At 41.9% G+C, this 19982-nt stretch overlaps 1 protein-coding gene across 1 annotated transcript; it reads left to right on the forward strand.

The window, feature by feature from the left end:
- Positions 1–263: 263 nt before the first annotated feature.
- On the forward strand, positions 264–19679 carry LOC139915838 (mitogen-activated protein kinase kinase kinase 5). Its single transcript, XM_071904561.2, has 28 exons — positions 264–645; positions 751–890; positions 1262–1449; positions 2175–2343; positions 2732–2838; positions 3070–3240; positions 3382–3494; positions 3848–4007; positions 4257–4407; positions 4848–4952; positions 5324–5373; positions 7096–7191; positions 7786–7870; positions 8234–8367; positions 10212–10339; positions 11508–11644; positions 11802–11907; positions 12092–12249; positions 12850–13051; positions 13349–13517; positions 13896–14061; positions 14783–14968; positions 15162–15267; positions 15571–15817; positions 16155–16267; positions 17162–17259; positions 17477–17553; positions 18104–19679. The coding sequence occupies exons 1-28, from the start codon at positions 318–320 to the stop codon at positions 18198–18200; spliced, it is 3987 nt and encodes a 1328-aa protein (XP_071760662.2). The 5' UTR covers positions 264–317; the 3' UTR covers positions 18201–19679.
- Positions 19680–19982: the final 303 nt, after the last annotated feature.

Raw genomic sequence — 19982 nt, forward strand, 5'->3', positions numbered from 1 at the left:
TTTTCAGCAAACGACACACTTACACTTTCTTGAGTTAAATGTACATAATCTAGTTCATGCGGCAGAGGTCATGCGAGAGCCGAGGCTCGGAGGAACAGGCTCTTGTTTCGCTCTTTGAATGCCAGCGGGTGGAGCGGAGCGGAGCAGGGGGAGGAGAGGAGGGCGTGACGAAGTGAGAGTACCGGGAATGTCACTGGAGAACGGGCGCGGAAGAGGCACCTGGGGAATTACAAGAACACGCAACCGAGCTGTCCTGCGTTCATGGAAGTTGTTCCGACAAGGGACACGCGTTGAGTTTCACCGGCGATAAGGAAAACATGTACACGACTGAGCGCAGGCGAATGAGCCTGCATGAGGTGAAGAGGAAAGATCCAGTTTGGGTGTCAGCTGGAAGTTTGTGGCAGGACCCTCTGGCGATAGAGCTGACCAGCTCGAATAAGGTTACTTCTCCACGGAGTCGGACTAGAGCTGTATCTGTGGCATACATTGTCAACGAGGACGCATCGCTGCCGCAGACCGAGGAGAACTTGTCACTGAAATGTCTGAAGGAAGCCTGCGCCGACGTACACGCCGCGTTCAAAACCATTTCATTTGAGAGAATATCCCTCGGGACCACAGACATTCTGGATAGTTTCTACAATGCAGGCAAGTGCAGACACGCTGTCAGGTAAACTGGATGACAAAAATATGCGCAGCAGTGCGCCAGGTACGCAGACCGGACACGCCCATTTGTGTTTCTCTTCTTTGCAGATGTAGCAGTGGTCGAGATGAGCGACACTTTCTGCCAGCCGTCCCTCTTCTATCACCTTGGCGTGAGGGAAAGTTTCAGCATGACCAATAACATCATTCTGTATTGCTATAAGCAGGATAGTGACCTACAAGCTCTCAAGGTAACACAACACTTATTAATCCCTTGCCAGCAGCCCATGGATTTGTAATATTAAAAATCATTAGTAATAGTAATTCAAAAAGATTATCAAAGACTTAGACAGTCTGCTTTTTATGACTGATGAATGCTTTAGCAATCAGGGAATTTGTTATTAATCTGAGATATTAGCCATGCTTTGTGACCAGAATCATTTCCCCAGTTAAGTGCAAAGAGAAACACTATATGGTAACCTCTGATAACCTACAGTATCTGCCTCTTTATCCACACCAAGATTGGCCTCACAAACAAGTGAGGCTTCGGCCCCATTGAGGCCACACAAGATCTGTGAATGTGAATTTCTCCCTGCATGATGCATGCAATGTCTTCCTGCAGGAACAGTGTGGAAGCTACACGTTCATCCCTTACGTAGTGTCGCCTCAGGGCAAAGTGTTTGCCTGCGATGCTACAATGATGAAGGGTATCAAGGAGCTGATGCAGCCGAGTTTCCAGCTGGAGCCCCTGCTCACCCCACTGGTGGAGAGACTGGTGCATCTGCTGGACAATGTTCATGTTCAATCCAGGTCAGACACAGGCTGCGAAGCTCCATGAGCCGCCATGCCTTTCAAGAAACAAGAATCATTATCTCAGATTACCGATTAATTTCCCTGTGTTGTAACTAATAGCTTCCCTATGTTGTACTGTAATTATGTTTGGTGTAAGCTGAAGATGAGAATGTATTATATGTCAGTAAACTAACAGCTTCCCTATGTTGTACTGTAATTCTGTTAGCTGTAATCTGAAGATAGGAATGTACTGTATGCCAGTAAACTATATCTGACATGGCAGAAGTGTCCGTGACCCAATATCTTCCACTTAGTTGAGTCCAAAATAATGACCTGGAATCTTGGTTTTGCTCCACAACTTCACATTTGAGATTCAGATTTCATTTATTTAGCCTTTTACAGGAATTTGCCTTGCATGTAAAAGCACTGAGTCAGACATTTCCAGACAAATATAACATTTAAGACATCAAAACAGACATAAACCACACAACAGGAATGACTGTGTAACATTTCAACATACAGGTAAGCCAGGTACTGCAGCAAGTTCGCTTAGCTGATTTGGTGTCATGATATGAAGATCAATAGATAGATAGATAGATGAGTACTTTATTTATCCCCGAAGGGAAATTCCAGTGTTGCAGCAGCAATTTACATAAATGACAAAAAACACACATAACTTATAAAAACACACACAATCAAGAAAAACGTGGAAAGTTTATGACCTCTGTGTTCTTTACTGACAGCGAGTACTTCCGGGAGTCGATCCGGCACGAGATCCGTACAGCGCGGGAGCGGTTCAGTGGCCAGGCCCTGAGCCAGGAGTTGGGCCGCATCCAGAAACGTCTTGACTCTGTAGAGCTGCTCACTCCTGATATAGTCATGAACCTGCTTTTGTCCTACCGGGACGTTCAGGTATGTACTGTATGTGTGTGTGTGTGTGTGTGGGGGTGTCTATGCACGCATGCATTTGTGTGTTCCTGTGTGAGCATGTGTGATTTGCATTGGTGCGTATCGCTGTTGAAATATAAATTGTGCCCGTCTTCCATTACAAAAGCGTGACTGAGGAAATTTGATAGTGATGACAATTATGGGAGCCTGCAAGTGTCAGGATGAACCAACAAACAGGACCAGATTGTATTTCAAGTGTTCCATATGGGTATGGATAGTGACAAATTAGGGTAGTAAAATGGCACGTTTAGGTTTAAAATTATTATTAGTATTGAATGTTGTAAGTAACATATTAAATGGTCATGAGCATGGTGAATAATACATTGTAATTCTGCACTCTCTCGGTTCTCAGGACTACGATGCGATAATCAAACTGGTGCAGACACTGAACAACCTGCCCATGTGTCTGGTAGCAGCCCATCAGAATATCAAGTTTCACTACATATTTGCTCTAAACAGGTACCCTGATGTCTCCTATTGCATTCATGTTTTGGTTCACTAACAAAGACAATAAAAAAAGTACAGGATTTGCAGGATTGTAATCTCTCATATACCAGTGTCTTCTCAATGTCGTCATGCCATTCTCAGCCTGTAGTATTGAATTTAGCTTGTAAGTCTAGTTATGAAAGGATAAGGATTTTGTTCACTGTTTCATCTGCTGCTGATACCACCAAAATCTTCTCCTCCCAGGAGGAATCGTCCTGGCGATCGTCCCAAGGCCTTGGAGCTGATTCTGCCTATCGTGGAGTCGGGGGGCAAAGTGGCGTCAGACGTCTTCTGCCTGTGTGGGCGGATCTACAAAGACATGTTCATGTGCTCTGGATTTACTGACCACCGCAGCAGAGACCAGGCCTGCTATTGGTACGGCAGAGTCCTGTTTGTATCAGTCACGTTTAATTCAACCCATTAGTTGTCTCCGCCCAGTAAAAGGCGTCATTTGTCTGTCCTGTTTCTAGGTGTTCTGGTATACTGTGTCAATGATTTCTTTGTATTACTTTTCAGGTATGGCAAAGCTTTTGAAGCAGAGCCAACCCTTCACTCTGGCATCAACAATGTGGTCCTCCTGATGGCAGCTGGTCATGAATTTGACACTTCTATTGAGCTGCGCAAAATAGGTGCTTTGTGCTCTCTGCTGACTCTACCTAAGAGAATTTCTATGAGGAAAAACATGTAGATTTGGCGATTTTTGCCAATACTAGTTTCTATTCTAGTCAATATTGTGTCATAAAGTTTACACGATTTACAGCATTACACTTTAGCCATTATCCTGCCAGCCATACATTGCTTACACAAAGGTCTTAACATTTTTGATCATCTATGTTTTGTAAACAGTGACTGACAAGTTATAGGAAGCGATTTCCTTCTGAAATGGACATATAGCCTTTTGGATTGGAACCCTTTATGGTTTATATTAATTTGCTTATAAATTGTTTCTCACTGTGCTCTGTGTTATTGTGTTGGTGTCTAGGTGTGACCCTAAGCAGCCTGCTTGGTAGGAAGGGCAGCTTGGAGAAGATGAAGGACTACTGGGATGTAGGCTTCTACCTGGGAGCCAGCATCCTAGCTAACGAGCACAAGAAAGTCATCGAGGCCTCTGAGAAACTCTACAGGCTCAAGGCCCCTATATGGTGAGCCTTAAGCACCCACTCTAGCTTAGCAGTAATTGATGCTGATTCAAGGTTTTTAGTTTTTTAATCACTTTATCAGATTTAGATTGAATTAGTTGGGCACATTAGTTTAATTTGATTGCTCTGATTAAAAAATCAAGAATCCTTCTGGATTGGAAGGCATTAGAAGGAAACCAGTCTTATTCATTGTAATAGAGTATTTCCATATTAGATTTGCTTAGATTAGTGCGTTTATTTTGTTTCTTCAAGGTATGTGGGCTCCATTATGGAAACGTACATCCTGTACCGTCAGTTTGCCAAACCACCAGAGGTTAGATCTCCTAAACAGGAGACTGTGGACTTCTGGATGGAGCTGCTTCTGCAGGCCTGCAAACCCACCGTGTCCACAGACCGCTGCCCGGTAAGACAAATATTACATATTACTGTAAGCAGGGAATAGCAGCAATTACAGTAAATCACCATCTTCTCTGGTAGTATGTGTCTGTTATATGTGACTCAGCTGCACCCATTTGTATGTCAAACTTGCCATACACAATTTCAATGCAAATTACTTTATGCTGGGATGTGATCAGGAGTACAAAAATCAGGGAGAAAGCAGGAAAACCATGATCTCCCATTAGAAATGAATGGAAGCTATGTGTCCAGAAAACCTGAAATCCTAAAAGGGAAAAAAAAAAACACTTCCCTGAATATGTGTTAGGTTAGGATTAGGATCAACCCCGCCCCGCAAACCTAGTTCTTTAAATCCACTGTGTTTGGTCCAACTATAGTTAACATTCTTATTAAAGACACTAATAAGGTAGAGGTAGCAGAATTTGAAGTTGGATTGCTGCTTTTCAGGTGCTCATTCTGGAGCCCAGCAAAGTCTTCCAACCAACGATAGTGTGTGTGAGCGAGGAGGACGAGAGTTGCACAGTTCAGCTGAAACACGTCACACTCTTAAAGGTATGTAGACCCTCTGTTCACCCCAGAGCCACTCTCTTATTTGAATACATGTGGTGTCTGAATACCTATCCGCACAAGAGAACTTCTGCGGAATAAGACGAAGAAGAACTTTCCTCACATTGTTTTATGGTCTAGTCGGTGTTTAACCAGGGAGGTGTGTGGGTGTTTTCCTCGAGCGTCACTGTGTGGGGAAAAAATATGACTTGGAGTATCTCACTGCCTGAGGTGCTATTTACGCTTTTACTCTTTCGTTTGTATGTATGTGCAAATAAACCTGTTTGTATTTGTTTATTCTGCTCAGACGTGTAGTGCAATGTGTTGGCAGTTGTGTACTTTTTCCTGTATTTTAACCACCATCTCTGAATCCACAGAAAGGCTTACACCAGTGGACTTTCCCTGCCTCTGCAATTCGGGGAGTGAGGTACTGTAGAGTACAGTGTGTGCTAACATCTCTGAACTGTTGGGTGTGTTCAAGCCTGCAGCAGAGCCAGAGGACCCAAAACACATGGGTTGTCTGGGAAACCTTGGCTATCTGTCAGATTTCTTTCTGTCAATATATTTTCAGGCTTTGTTCTTTGATGTTTGTATTTGTTGATGCCGTTCTGGCTACTGATCAACGTCACAGTGTACTTTAGCCTTGTTTTTCCTGCTGATTTCCCGCTTGGGCAATAGCTGGATTTTTTTTTTCATTCTTTCAGTTTGTATCTAAAACAGGGTCAGCTAATGGCTCACTGAATGACAATGTAACAAAAGAATGTTATCAGATTGTAGTCTGTTGAGGGAAGAAGAGAAACACTTTTTAACATTGGAGCAGGGCATTGCCCCTCATCAGCCTGTAGTGAATGAATCCATTTTTCCCCTATTTGTTTACCTAATGCTGATATCCTCTGAAATGCAAACGCTAGCTGTTTGCTTCCCTGGAATAGAAAGGGGTTGATAGATACAGGAATACATGTATCTGTGCTTTAATCGTCAACATCTTGGCCATTCAGCAGCATCCCATTCACATACAGTCAGCACTGTCATGCATTTTCTAGTGATCACAAGCAATCATTATATTGTCACTGTTAGTCAACAAAAATAAGCTTAAAGGAATAGTTCACCCAAAAATGAAAAATTTGTCATTATCTACTCACCCTTATGTCAGTTGAAACACTGGTGAAGTTTGTATGTCAATATAACACACAGCGAGTTAGCTAGCACAGCTCTGTAGCAACCTTCTCCAAAACAACTGGAGTGAATGGAGACTGTTTCTTTAGTGCCAAAAAGTGCAAAAAATGACCATAAAATTACCCCAAATGGCATAATCCAAGTATTCTGAAGCCAAACGATTGTGCTATGGGTCCAAAAGTCGCCCGACAGCGATCTGGTGGAAGAGACTTGCCGCCTTCATGTGCTCCTCGTAAACTCCAAGTTTTACAGTCGTAAATACAACTTGTGTTTAGTACTTTTTAGTCAGAAAAAACAAAATAGACCCTGAAACAAAAGTAACTTTTTTTTGGTGACTATTTTAGAAACCAAGTGGTACAGAGCTACTTTGTGCTGCAACGGCAGAATGAAGAGGAGAATATTTGCAGTTTTGTAATTTATATTTTAATATGTTTATTGGCTGAGGGTGAGACTGTCACATCTTGGCATCTTGGGTGTCATGTAAAATTTGGCTTTCCCAATTGTATTTACTCCACTTTATTGGGTCTTTCAAGTGCGCTTTACCTGTAATTACAATGTTTCCGACAGCATTTGAAGGCAACATCTGCTCGCTGCTATAGTGACAATTGGTGCAGTGCAGAAGAAGTGTGGAACGTCTAGGAGATAATGAAGTAAATATTGGATTTTGGACCTACAGTGCAATCATTTGGCTTCAGAACAGTTGGATTATGCTTTTTGGAGCAATTTTATGGCCCCTTTTTGGAACTCTAGTTGTTTTGGAGGAGGCTGCCACAGAGCTGCACTATCTAACTCGCTGTGTGTTATATTGACATACAAACTTCACCCGTATTTAAACTGACACGAGGGTGAGTAGATAATGACAACATGTACATTTTTGGTTCAACTATTCCTTTAAGCATTAGCTCACAAGAGAGACGACTATTTGAATCTTTCAAACGTGTTCATTGTTTAACTGTTTCTTGACCCCCCAAAGTGCCTCAAAGATTGACGAGCGGAGCTGCTTCCTGTATGTCCACTACAACTCGGATGACTTCCAGCTCTGCTTCCCCACCGAGCTGCACTGTAAAGGGTGAGTAACTGACAGGTTGGCAGAGATACAGGAGGACACTCTGAATCTTTTGTGTGCAGCTGACCTGCTGACTGACCAAATGACTGACTGTCTGAAGATAAACAGGCCACCTGACTGATCGACTTCCAGATAGATTGAGACTGACTAACCTGACAGGGTGCAGGAAGCCAGAGAGGCAGACGGAGAAACAGACAAACTAGTAAAGCAAACAGTCTGGTCAATAGCCTGGAGGAACGGGTGTGATGCAATCACACTATGAATCATATACTTCCTTTATCCGCCTTCTAGACAATGGCCCGAAGACAGACGGATCCCATTCACTCTCACTTCAGTGAACTCTGTTGATATTACTCACACAGGGGAATTCTTCCATGTACTGTGTGTTTTTCCCTTTTGGGGGAAATTGCTTAAGTTAAGTCTATAAACATGCAATATATTGTGCTGCAATATTTTGCATGGATGTTTAAATACTCCATATGTCTGTCATGTTGTGTGCTTTCATTTGTGTTTTTTTAACCTTTAGTTAACCAGACAGGCCAATTAAGAGCATATTCTTATTTACAATGACGTCTTGTCATTCTGTTCCCCCTCTAGTTTCTGCGAGCTGGTAAACTCTCTGCTTCAGCAGGCTGAAGCCCCCGCTCAGGACCCGAGTCATCTCACTGGAGGAATACTGGAGGTCAGTCACAGTCCGCCCTCCCCCTCCTCCGAAACAGATGACGCTCTATTTTAGATCTCCCTTGCCTTAGAAAGCCAGTCGCAATGGTGGGTGAAGGTCAGAAGTTAACAAGAGCAAAAATATTCCCATAACATGCTGCCTTCATATTTTCCGCCTGTGAAAAAAAATCACATTATTCCCAGAATCCTGGACTCATTTTGTCAGAAGTCTCTGAATGAATCATCTGTTCTCTCACTTCAACCTGTCACTCTTCCACTGTTGGTGGTTACATTCGAAATTCCTCGCAATTCCTCGCAATTCCTCAGACGCCCCTGCTTGTCATCATTGCATACTCATACCACTCGTCTTCATTTCATTCTGCAGTACATCTATGAAACCAACGAGAATGGAGACAAGGTGGTTCTGGGTAAAGGGACGTACGGTGTGGTGTACGCTGGGAGGGACCTGAGCAACCAAGTACGCATCGCCATCAAGGAGATCCCTGAGAAAGACAGCACGTATGAGAAAAAAATCAATTTTACTTGCTGTTTTTGATTCAAAGACATCTTTCACAGTGAGACACTAAGCTACAATATTTCACATCCAGATGTTTTCTTGATAATTCCTTAATGGGAAAGGATTTGGCAGAGATCTCACAGCCACGCTCGGTATCCACAGTGCTCTTTTGGAATCAACTCCCAGAGGAGATGGATGTGTGTTTAGACTTCTCCATTCCATGTTTATGAGTCTTTAATCTTCCCAAAGAGCTTAGCCCCGTAGCACAGTCCTCTATGGAAATAAGGGAATCCATGGAAAGAAATCTAATACCCAAATCACTTTCTAAGCATCCACAAAACTCCTCTTCCCTCCTATCTGTCAGCACAGTTTTTGTCTTCCATTGTTTTTGTAATGCTGCAATCATCAAGCTATATCATCAATAATGAAAAAAATGCCCTTCAAGTTGAGAATTAATGCTTGTCGAAAAAAAGTGTGTTGTGATGAAACAGCAGAAATGGTGACGATATTTTTAACTGGAAAAAAAAAAAAACACTTTCAGTGTGGTGCAATAGCAGCTATCATGTGACAATGTAGACAGTTGGTGTCTTGTAAGCTTTCCAGAGTAGGAGTGCTGATTTAGCATCAGTTACAAAGTCCCCTTCACCATTTCATTTATAATTACTTGAAATATAAACCTAATCCTTATTAGCCTCTCTACTGTCTTTCTACTAACCCAACAGGAATGGAGGTTGTGTGAGAGAAAGACATGTTCTGTATACTGAAACATTTAAAGTAGTGATTCAGTCTTATTCTCTAAAAAAATTTGCCTGTGCTTGCATGATAAAACGCTCACTCCGATCTTTACAGTTCAAAATGTTTTAGCTGCATGTATCGACAAGGATTTCAATTATTGTGCACAATCAAGAGAATCCATTTTTGTATCTCCCACGTTTTATTCTTTATGTCCATTCATAGACTGGTTGATTTGGAAATCTGAGGTTTGAGTAAACCAGATTCTCCTTATACATTGTTACATCCTGTGTATATATATATATATACACTCACCGGCCACTTCATTAGGTACACCTTACTAATACTGGGTAGGTATCAGCTTTCAGCTCAGTGCCAACCGGCTACCAAAGTGACATCTGCCTCAAGGTTGGACGTGCTGCATTCTGAGATGCTTTTCTACTCACCACAGTTGTAAAGAGGTTATCTGAGTTACAGTTGCCTTTCTATCAGCTCGAACCAGTCTGGCCGTTCTCCTCTGACCTCTGCCATCAACAAGGCATTTTCGCCCAGAGAACTGCCGCTCATTGGATATTTACTCTTTTTCGGACCATTCTCTGTAAACCCTAGAGATGGTTGTGCGTGAAAATCCCAGTAGATCAGCAGTTTCTGAATTACTCAAACCAGCCCGTCTGGCACCAACAACCATGCCACGTTCAAAGTCACTTAAATCACCTTTCTTCCCCATTCTGATGCTTGGTTTGAACTTCAGCAGATCGTCTTGACCATGTCTACATGCCTAAATGCATTGAGTTGCTGCCACGTGATTGGCTGATTAGATATTTGTGTTAACAAGCAGTTGAACAGATGTACCTAATGAAGTGGCCAGTGAGTGTAGATATATAGTGTTTTTAGTTTTTCTGTGTGTCCATCCACCAAGATTTCTCCATGTCACTGTTCAATTGCTCTTTGGCAACATAGGTTTAAAAATGAACTCACATGTGGGATGTTGCATTGCTGACTTTAAATTAAAAACACCTCTGTTTTTTGTTTTCTCAAATCATTAAGAATTATATGTGAAATTAGCATGATGTAATGTAGACTGTTTTTTTTCCTTTGTTTCTGTTTCTCCCAGGTACTCCCAGCCCCTCCATGAGGAGATAGCCCTCCACAGGAGGCTCAAACACAGGAACATTGTCCAGTACCTGGGCTCCGTCAGCCAGGACGGTTTCATCAAGATCTTCATGGAGGAGGTACCTGGAGGTATGGATCCTAAACTATATGCTTGTCATACTCTTGGCTAAGAGCTAAAAGCACAGTGGCCAAATCTGGACACACACACTGTTTGATATGAAATTTTACATTTTGATATATATGATTTCATGTCGATTACCTTTCGGCAGGAAACTCTTACAAAGATTTGCCCTGAAAGACTGAAAACTGCATAAAATAGCATGTGTCCAGAAATCCAAAATGACTTCTGTTACATTAAATTAAAAGACATGGTGAAGGACGATGATTATTATGCTAAATCTGAAGGCTTTATACTGTCTCATCATTTCTTCTATTTCTATTTCAATCTTATATCTACCTTTCATTCATTCACATCTGCATATGCACAAACTGATACCTTTTTACCTTTATTTGACACAGACAGCAAAACTTCTGATAAATCTATATTGATAAATCTGTATTGCTCTTGTCTGCACTCCCTTTTCCTCACTAATGATTATGTTATACACTATAGACTCATTAATATTATGTCATTAGTTTGGAAGCTGCTCTGTGAAACTTTACGTGGAAATAAAGGAATGACTTCAGTACTAAAAAGTAATAAAGGACTTCAGTAGAATTTACACCTTGTTTTCCTAGAAAGCAACAGGAGTCAGCCCTGCCACTGCTTTCAAGTCTGTATTTTTGTAATAAGAGTATGGTTCTAGGGCCTTATTGCAAGTTGATTCAAATTTGTTTGTGCATGTGTGTCATTGCATAACTGGATGTTAGCGTAAGATCTGCCGGCAGGCAGTTATTAGGAAGTGGGTGGCTCCAATGAAATCCTGCTAGCCAGGAAAAAATGCCTTAAGGTTAATAAAATGAGAGAGCTGTACTCTTGAAGAATTATTTTGAAAAAAATAACTTTTTAAGACATTTTCAATTCCAGTCCATAACTTGATTTGATATTACAAGATACACTGATCACAAGATCACATAAAACTGTCAAAATGCACAATTTTTAATGTTTGTAACTGTTGAGAAATAACACATTTAGTTTGTTCTCCAGTGTGATCATAACAACAGAAATTATGTTTACTACTCACCTCTCTGCCTTCCACAAACAAGAACATGTGAGAAATCATATTTTAACAACAGAGTGCCTCCATAAGCTGTTAAGACATAGACCCTCTGATGTCTTGTCTTTTGCTGCGGATAGGAAGTTTGTCATCTCTCCTGCGCTCCAAATGGGGTCCTCTGAAAGACAACGAAGCCACCATCATCTTCTACACTAAGCAGATCCTTGAAGGGCTCAAATATCTCCACGACAACCAGATAGTCCACAGAGACATCAAGGTGAGCACAGAACCGCTGGACTCTGCGTATCACATGGCAAATAATAATGTCCTCTTCTTGAGAATAATTCTATCTTAGTTTTTAAGGCATAAGTACAATGATAATGCTACTGAAATATCTTTAAGCATGTGTCTGTCCGAAATATGTCTGTCCACAGGGTGACAACGTACTGATCAACACCTATAGTGGAGTGTTGAAGATCTCAGACTTTGGCACCTCCAAACGGCTAGCAGGGATCAATCCCTGTACTGAGACCTTTGCTGGTAAGATGTCTCTGATTATGTGTGTTTGAAAACATATATGACTGTACCTTTTTGAAGTTTTTGCTTTGGTTTCACGCATGGCATATGGTGCTATGTGAACGCCATTAACTATATGGATATAGCTTTATCAGTGGATTGATTACAATAGTTGCATTGTAATCACTGCCATGATGTTTTTCAATAGGAACTCTCCAGTACATGGCCCCAGAGATTATAGACCAGGGCCCTCGGGGCTATGGGAAGCCAGCTGATATCTGGTCCCTAGGGTGTACTATCATAGAGATGGCAACAGGGAAAACACCCTTCCATGAGCTGGGAAGTCCCCAGGCTGCCATGTTCAAGGTAAGGAATGTTTATGCAAATTAGTAGTATTGCTGTGCGAATATGTGGTATTTCGAAGAGGATGTCTCACCAAAAATGGGCTGTATCTTCAAAGATCCATAATTATGTTGACAATGATACATGCAGATATTGGTGTATTTGTAACCCTCTTAATGGGATAGTTCAGGTTTTGGCAAGCATGGCTGATTTATCATAAACTGGGAGTCTTTTCAGTCAATCCAGAAAGCAATCGCACCAGTGTTTTGGTTATTTATTTTATCAGGTTATTTAGTTATTTAGAGCAGAAAATATTAGTAGTTGTTAGTAATGCTAATGCACATCAGTGGGGCTTCAAATTAAAATCAAATATAAATCGTTCTTTCTAGTAAATCGCATTGTAAACTGTCTGGCAGGTGCTGAATTTGATTTTTCAGATAAATGGGTTTTAACTCCACTAACGGTTCACTGGCTTTGTCAACAAATTCTAGCAACTTCTGCCTCTTATATCTCAAAGCCCAAAGTACTGAAGAAAGGGCTTTTTGAATGAACTCAAAACAATTCCCTCTTAATAATAAATCAGATAATCTTCTTCAACCCTAACCCTTAAACTATCCCTTCCAGGTGGGCATGTTCAAGATCCACCCCAAGGTTCCAGAGTGCATGTCGGACGAGGCGAAGGGCTTCATCATGAGCTGCTTTGAGCCGGACCCAGACAACAGAGCCATGGCCTTAGAGCTGCTGAAGGACGGCTTCCTCAGGTCCTCCTCCAGGAAGAGGGCCAAGGCTGCACAGGAACCAGAATCTAAAGACCTACTGAGTGCTGGTGAGGCTTCAGCATGTTTCACATTTACATCCTGTTTCTAAATCATCCTGTTTCTAAATCATCTAAATTACTGTTGAAATCATTATGATGCTTTCCATTTCCATTACAAAATGCCATTAAATTTAGTCATCCTCATCCTTAGCATCATCATCAGATTTCTTATTAAACCTCATGCTCCTACCTGTTACACTAACAGTCATTTATTGTAATAACTGTGTTATTATGTATGCTGATGAAACAGGAAGATAATGCATTGAACACTGATATGCCTAACCACAATCTTACTGTGTTTTGCAGCCGACTACCAACGCAGCCTGTCTGTCCCTATCTCCATCCTCGTGGAAGACACCGATTCCTACTCAGATATGATCGACCTGTCCTGTTCCCTGGACCTCCGGAGGCCCATGTCCGCCCTCAGAGCAGACGACATCTCAGAGAGCCCACCCAGCACCAGCAGCTTCCTGGCGTGAGTTAGATTATCCCCCATATTATGAATAGATAGCAGCATTACAAACTCGTATTATCACACATAATTCTACAGGATCTCACCATCGGTGGCAAGCCACAGTGAGGTTTCAGTAGATGGTGTGGTTAGGCTACATCCTGTGTAGTTATCAAAACGGTGTAATGCCACAGTGTACAGATCGTGATACAGATTTATTACTAATAATATAACTTGTAACTCACATGTGCGTTATTGTCAGGTGGCACCAGGACTGTAATCTCCCATAGCTCCATATTTCTTTTGTTCTGTAATTTCCATTGCAGTGATGTTATGTTACGTATTGTTTTCATTCCGTAACCATTGATCAAATATGTCTCTCTGTCGCCCCCTGCTGGTCAGGCTCCCTGAGGACTCTCCAGGGGACATGTGCAGTCCGGCCACAACAGGGGAGAACATGGGTCTGTTTCTGCTGAGGAAGGACAGTGAGAGAAGAGCCACGCTGCACCAAGTCCTCACTGACTACATCAACCATGTCGTCTCGAATATACAGGCCTCTGTGCCTCAGGTGGGTAAAGAAGTTTCACAACCACCGATCACAAGGTCATGTTGAAAAATCCGTCTTTTCAGGTGTTGATCTATTACATATAACCCATGTACGATTATCTCTATATGATTATAAAAGAAACTGGGCTGAAAAAATGGCCGTTGGTGTTAGTTATAGTCCCTGCAAGCTCCTGGAATTCTTTTCCATTCCACTGCTTTTGATGCATAACTTAAAAGTCTAGTATGTGGCAGAAGAGATTTTCACAGGGAATCAAAAATTTTATTAATTTCAAGCATAAGCAGAGGAACCTGCACATCCAATCCTCTTAGTACAGGTGCATAGGAATAAATGCCAAAGCTTGTGCAATTATAGAATGAAGTGCAGTTCGATCCTATATGGACCTTAGGATCGAAACGTTAGCTTTCAATAAATAATTGTCTGTACTGCAAGAGCAGTGTGTGGGAACTTCATTCTATAATTATACCAATTGAAAGCACAAAGCATATCTTTGCTTTGCTACAGTTCGTATCGGCCACAGGTCTGTTTTTTGGTGGCATTGTTGCATATCATCACAACAAATATATTACTCAGAAAATCATATACATAGCATCCTAAACTATTTATTATCCAAAGGCATAGCACTGTTTTTAGTTAAAGAAGTGTTAAAGTGCCTCCCTAGAGAGTATAAAGGAAGTACTACTCTCACCATGTTTCTAATTATTCTTTCTGACTCTCCTAAAAGCATGGCGAAGGACTGTCACTCACTGCAGAGCACATCACAGAGCTCATAAGTTGCTTGCGAGAGAACATCCGCTCTCCAGACAGGAAGCAGCTGACCAGTAGCCTCCTGGAGCTTCGAGCCACTCTGCTGGCCACCGCAGTACCTCTCAACAGTCTGCAGGCGGTGCTGTTCAGCTTCCAAGACGCAGTAGGTTACTTTCGAGTCAATATATAGATTTTCCTGCTCCTTAGTCTTGGCTCTGTTTGCAAGATTTGACACATTGCCAAGGCAGGGAGGAAGGAGCCGTATATAATGCATTCTTTTAGTTGGAATATCCCCAAAGAAGTGTCTCTTCCCACATCTCCTTACATTCATTTTACACTATCTGCTGTATATGTAGGTGAAGAAGGTGTTGAAGCAACAGCAGGTGAAACCTCACTGGATGTTTGCTCTGGACAATCTGCTGAGACAGGCGGTACAGGAGGCCATCACTGTGCTCCTACCAGGTAGAGCTGGCTCATATATCATTCTGCTTCCTTTAGTTCAGTACTTTGGGCTGAATCTTGTTGGGGGGGGGGGGGGGGTGAAAGAGGACAACTGACAAAACACACAATCCAGAGCATTGTGTACTTGGAAGTAACCACATCAAATGTTTACAACTGCCTGTGATTTTGTCTCTTTCCCTCTTCATGGATCCGATTGTTCTTTTGGGATGTACAACTCCCATTCACTTCTATCCTTGCTGGTTTTTGTCATCCTTTTCTCATTCCTTGTCCATGCTTCCTCCACACACCCCCCCTCTCTTTCAGAGCTGAAACTCCAGCTGCAGTCCTCATTTGAGATTGAGGACAGCACTCCAGAGGAGCAGCCCGGTGAATCAGAGGCTCCTGTAGTTCCCCCTTCTGACCAGCTGGTGGCGCCAACAGATACACAACAGACAGAACCTCTAAATGAGGTTCCAGCTATAGCCAGGCTCAGCTCCCCTGAAGACCTCACCCTCAGCAACAGCTGTCCCCTCAGTGATGAACTGAGAGACCTGCGACTAGAAACCAGAAGGTAGCATTTAGTCATCTTCGTCCTCATGAAGCTTTCATATCATGCTACATCTCCTTTCATGGCTCTGAAAAAGAACACCTTCCTTTTGAGAAATTTTGTGATCAACAAACCACTAATTTTGTATCCATATAACCATATTTATGCCTGTGATTTTTTTTCTTTTTTTACGCTACAGTTGCTTTCATGGTTTCATAGAATATGAGATTTGGATTTTGAAACATTTTGGGGTGAAAGAATTTGCTGAATATCACTAACAGTACCACCACTAGTGGGTAGTACACAATCATTGATAGGAATTTATTCTGCTGAGTGATGATGAGTGTTTGTACTGTTTCAGACTGCTGAGCCAGCTGAGTGAGAAGGAGAGAGAATACCAGGAGCTGCTGAGAAACTCTGTCCAGAGGAAGCAGGAACAGATTAATACACTGAGGAAAACATCAATCACTACAGGTGATGTGTTCACCCCACAGTTTGTTAAATCCATCTATTAGCCTGTAGTCTTACCAGAGTTATAGTGTCATCATCCAAATTTGAGTTGGATAGTGTTTGTAACCAAGTCTCGGCGTGTTTTTTTCCCAGTCTTGGAGCACCAGGCTTACTGAGTCAAGACAATTCAGATGGTGTCACATAAACTTTCTTTCATGGAGAAGTAATCCTAAATTGAGTTCAAATAGTCTGCCACTCTCTCTGGCATTGTTTCTATGTGTCAGACCCCGCCCATCCAGTTCTGCAAGCAGGTTAAAACAAACATTCAGATATATTTGCATATTCTGTTTGATCCGGGTCTGGCGTTGTCATCAAAACTAAAAGTAAATTAGCCTATTTATTATGTGGTTCTCTCCTCCTCATAATATGTGTAAGGAAAATATGCCAAACAAAAAAATGTATATTAGGATGAATCATGCGTTATTGGGATCACATGTAAAAAGATGTTTTCATGGTCTAACAATTGGTGAAAGCTCAGCCCATAGTCCTGTGATGAACCACACAAGCTGCAGCGTGTCCCCTGTTAGAGCAAGAAGCTAAGCCCTCTTGAGAAACCTGGGGTTTATCAATACACTGTGATTCTCATTATTGTTTCTTAACACTTGCTCCATTCACTCCCTGCCACACCTCAGCCTCAGGCTCTAGATTTCTGCCCGACTGGTTTCTGTCGGAGGTGTGGACCGCTGGATCACCAGCTAATGTGTTCAAACCTGACTTGTCAGTTTAGATAATGATTAAGAGTCTGGCTGAGGAAACATGACAACTGTTTTTGCTGTGTGGTTAACAACAGCACCGTGAGATATGCCTGTACCAGATCAGGCAACGTAACAATAGCTGTCATCTTTCTACACTTTCTAGATGATGGGCAGTCTCTGCAGAGAAGCTCTAATCCAGAGGTCAAGGCCTTGGTCCGCTGGCTCAAGGCTGTCCCAGTAGATCAAGACACTATTGATAAGGTAAAGATCCAACTGTACAAACTGAGAGCATATCGGGTTTAGAGCTGCACCCCATGCATTATACTCAGCTGAAGCTCAGCTCCTTGAAAAATGTTTTTTTTCCTTATCCTCATTCAGGCTGATTGGTATCGGTTACTGTTGCTGTCAATCTGTCGGTTCGCTTCTTTATTACTGATGCTAATGTTTCATTTCACGCTTGTGTGATCCTGTTTCCTAGCTGCTTTCTCACGAGTTCACCTTGGACTGTCTCCTCTGCATGGCCTGCAGGGATGACTTGATGTACAGTGGTATAAGGTGAGCTGCCTCCACACATCACCCTCACACATCCTCTCATGCACAAACACAGGAAGTGCTCATCCGCTGAGCTGCTAGTAGAGAAAAAGATGCAGTCTACATTATCAGTGTTGGAAGTGCAGTGTGTTGTTGACCAAAGCACTGTGCCTCAGTTCAGTTTATGGGCTGAAGTATCTTGATAATTTTGATCATAGATGATTAAATACATATTAAAAACATGTCCACCCCTTGGAACAATCAGTAACAAGATTCGTCATCCCTCCAAAATCAGACTGGTGGTGTAGTAGTTATGGAAATTTTGACCTTTAATTATAGCACCTCCATTAGGCCAATCAGTGTATTTTTTTAAACATCAGAATACAGTGCCAAGATGCATCATCCCTCTAAGTTTTGTCAAAATCAGACCAGTGGGGTCTGAGAAATCACCTGAAGAATCCCATTTGACAGACAGACGGACACAGCTGTAATTCTCGTAGTGTATTTAAATCTGTATTTCCACTGCAGTATCTTGAGTTTCTGTGTGGTTAAGTGTCCCTTATTGCCTTTGCAGAGGTGGCATGCTGTGTCGTGTCTGGGCAGCCATCACCGCTTGCAGGAAGACCCAGCTCAGCACACACACGGAGGAGAGCGAGGACACGGTTCTTTAATGGGCGAGAATCCGCCGAGCTGCTGATACTGTACATCCAAGGACAGATTTATTGATAGGCCGGTCCTATGTCGCCTGGAGGAAGTGAAGCAGTGGAACAGAACTGACTGTGCGGGGGATTGATGTAAAAGCAGGTCGGATTCTCGGTGCCTTGTCGGGGCCACCGAACTGCGAATGTGTTTTTTAGGGGTTTTGGAGAACAAACTGATGATTTGTGGAGAACAAACATTTACCCCTGGATGTAGTGTAAGCCAAATTGACCAAGATAATGTTTTGTTTTTTTTGTCAGCGTTAGAGATACTGGCCATTTCTCTGCCAGTTTTCATGTATTATGTGTGGTAGAAAGCAGAAATCTTGCCATCAGTTTATGCATTTTCTCAGGGGTTCGGCAAGAAGGGGATGTTTGAGGACCATAACTAACATATTTATCCAAAATGCACTCCATGCACACTATAATATTGATTTGTTTTGTCTGCAAACTATCAAGTTTAATACTATTTCAGTGGTGCCTTTTTTTTTTTAATGATGCAATTTGATTTTACTGAAAACTTAGCAGGACCTAAGTTATAAAAGGGATATTTAAGATGAATGTTTCTGCATTCGGGGGGAAAAAAGAATGTATATCATGGCTGGTTTGCACTGTTGCATATTTTGTTAAAACACATTCAATAGGAATGTTGAATCTCTTAGACTGTGCTGTCTGTGTGCATGCAGCCATTTGTAACAGAGAGGGGGGGGGGGGGTTGTGAGGTTGTGATGTAGACTGGAAGAAGTGATGAAGTGGTGAACAGTCTTTAAATTCCACACATGCTTCCCCATCTGTTTTCATACTGTTGACATCACCTTGGAGACAACTGTTTGGGCTTTGTGCGTGTGTATGTGTGTGTTTTCTTGTTTTGCTATCCTTTTGAGAACAAGTCTGAGTTTTAGACCTGCAGATTGAGGACTTTTTTTTTGTGAAGATCTGGTTCTTGTTTTTATCAAGGGACTAGTTGAGGGTTAGGACTTGGGTTTAGGGTTAAGGTTAGACACTGGATTAGATTTAGGTTAGGTAAGGGTTAAGGTTACAAATGTAGAGGAGCGGGGTTAAGTTGGGGTTCTGAGATGAGGGAAAGAGTGTAGTCAGTGGAAGATGTGTGTGTGTGTGTGTGTGTGTTTGTGCTCATGTTTCACTTTGTTTCATTTATTCCAATGTGTCATTATTCCCTTGTATTCTCAGTGGTCCTGTGTGAGATGTAACAGTGGATGAAGTCAGTTATTTTTTATAATCTGAATAGGTGTTTGCAGACGCTTGTTAGATACAACATGTATGACTCAGCTCCAGTTCTGCATCATAAGGGATATTACTTCAATGGGAGAATGGGTTTGGTTCCTAATGACCGTGACTCACTGAGGATATTACTAATGTCTTCTAGTCAGAATTTTGTTTTGAACACCTGTATACACACCTGAACACCTCTATAAAATCAATATTTACTTACATCTCGGATATGGCTATGTTCAGGGATGTGTTCATATTCCATTCACAATGCCCATTTGAGTTTAATAATGTGCCAAACAAATGAGAGAAAGTGGGTACTTGAAATATTACAGAAACATCATAATTTGAGACCCTTTTGAAATGTCTTTTTTTTTGGGGGGGGGGGGGGTGTTCAGGGAAAACATTGAATTTCCATTTGGAATAAATGTGCTTCCTCCATTGTTGAAATGTAAGGTCATAGTATTTTTATTAGTCTTCGGAGAGGATTTGCTGTTCATACAGAGACAAAGCACAGGCAAACAA

The sequence above is a fragment of the Centroberyx gerrardi genome, chromosome 12 (genome assembly GCF_048128805.1).
Source record: "Centroberyx gerrardi isolate f3 chromosome 12, fCenGer3.hap1.cur.20231027, whole genome shotgun sequence".
In the NCBI taxonomy this organism is placed as follows: Eukaryota; Metazoa; Chordata; class Actinopteri; order Beryciformes; family Berycidae; genus Centroberyx; species Centroberyx gerrardi.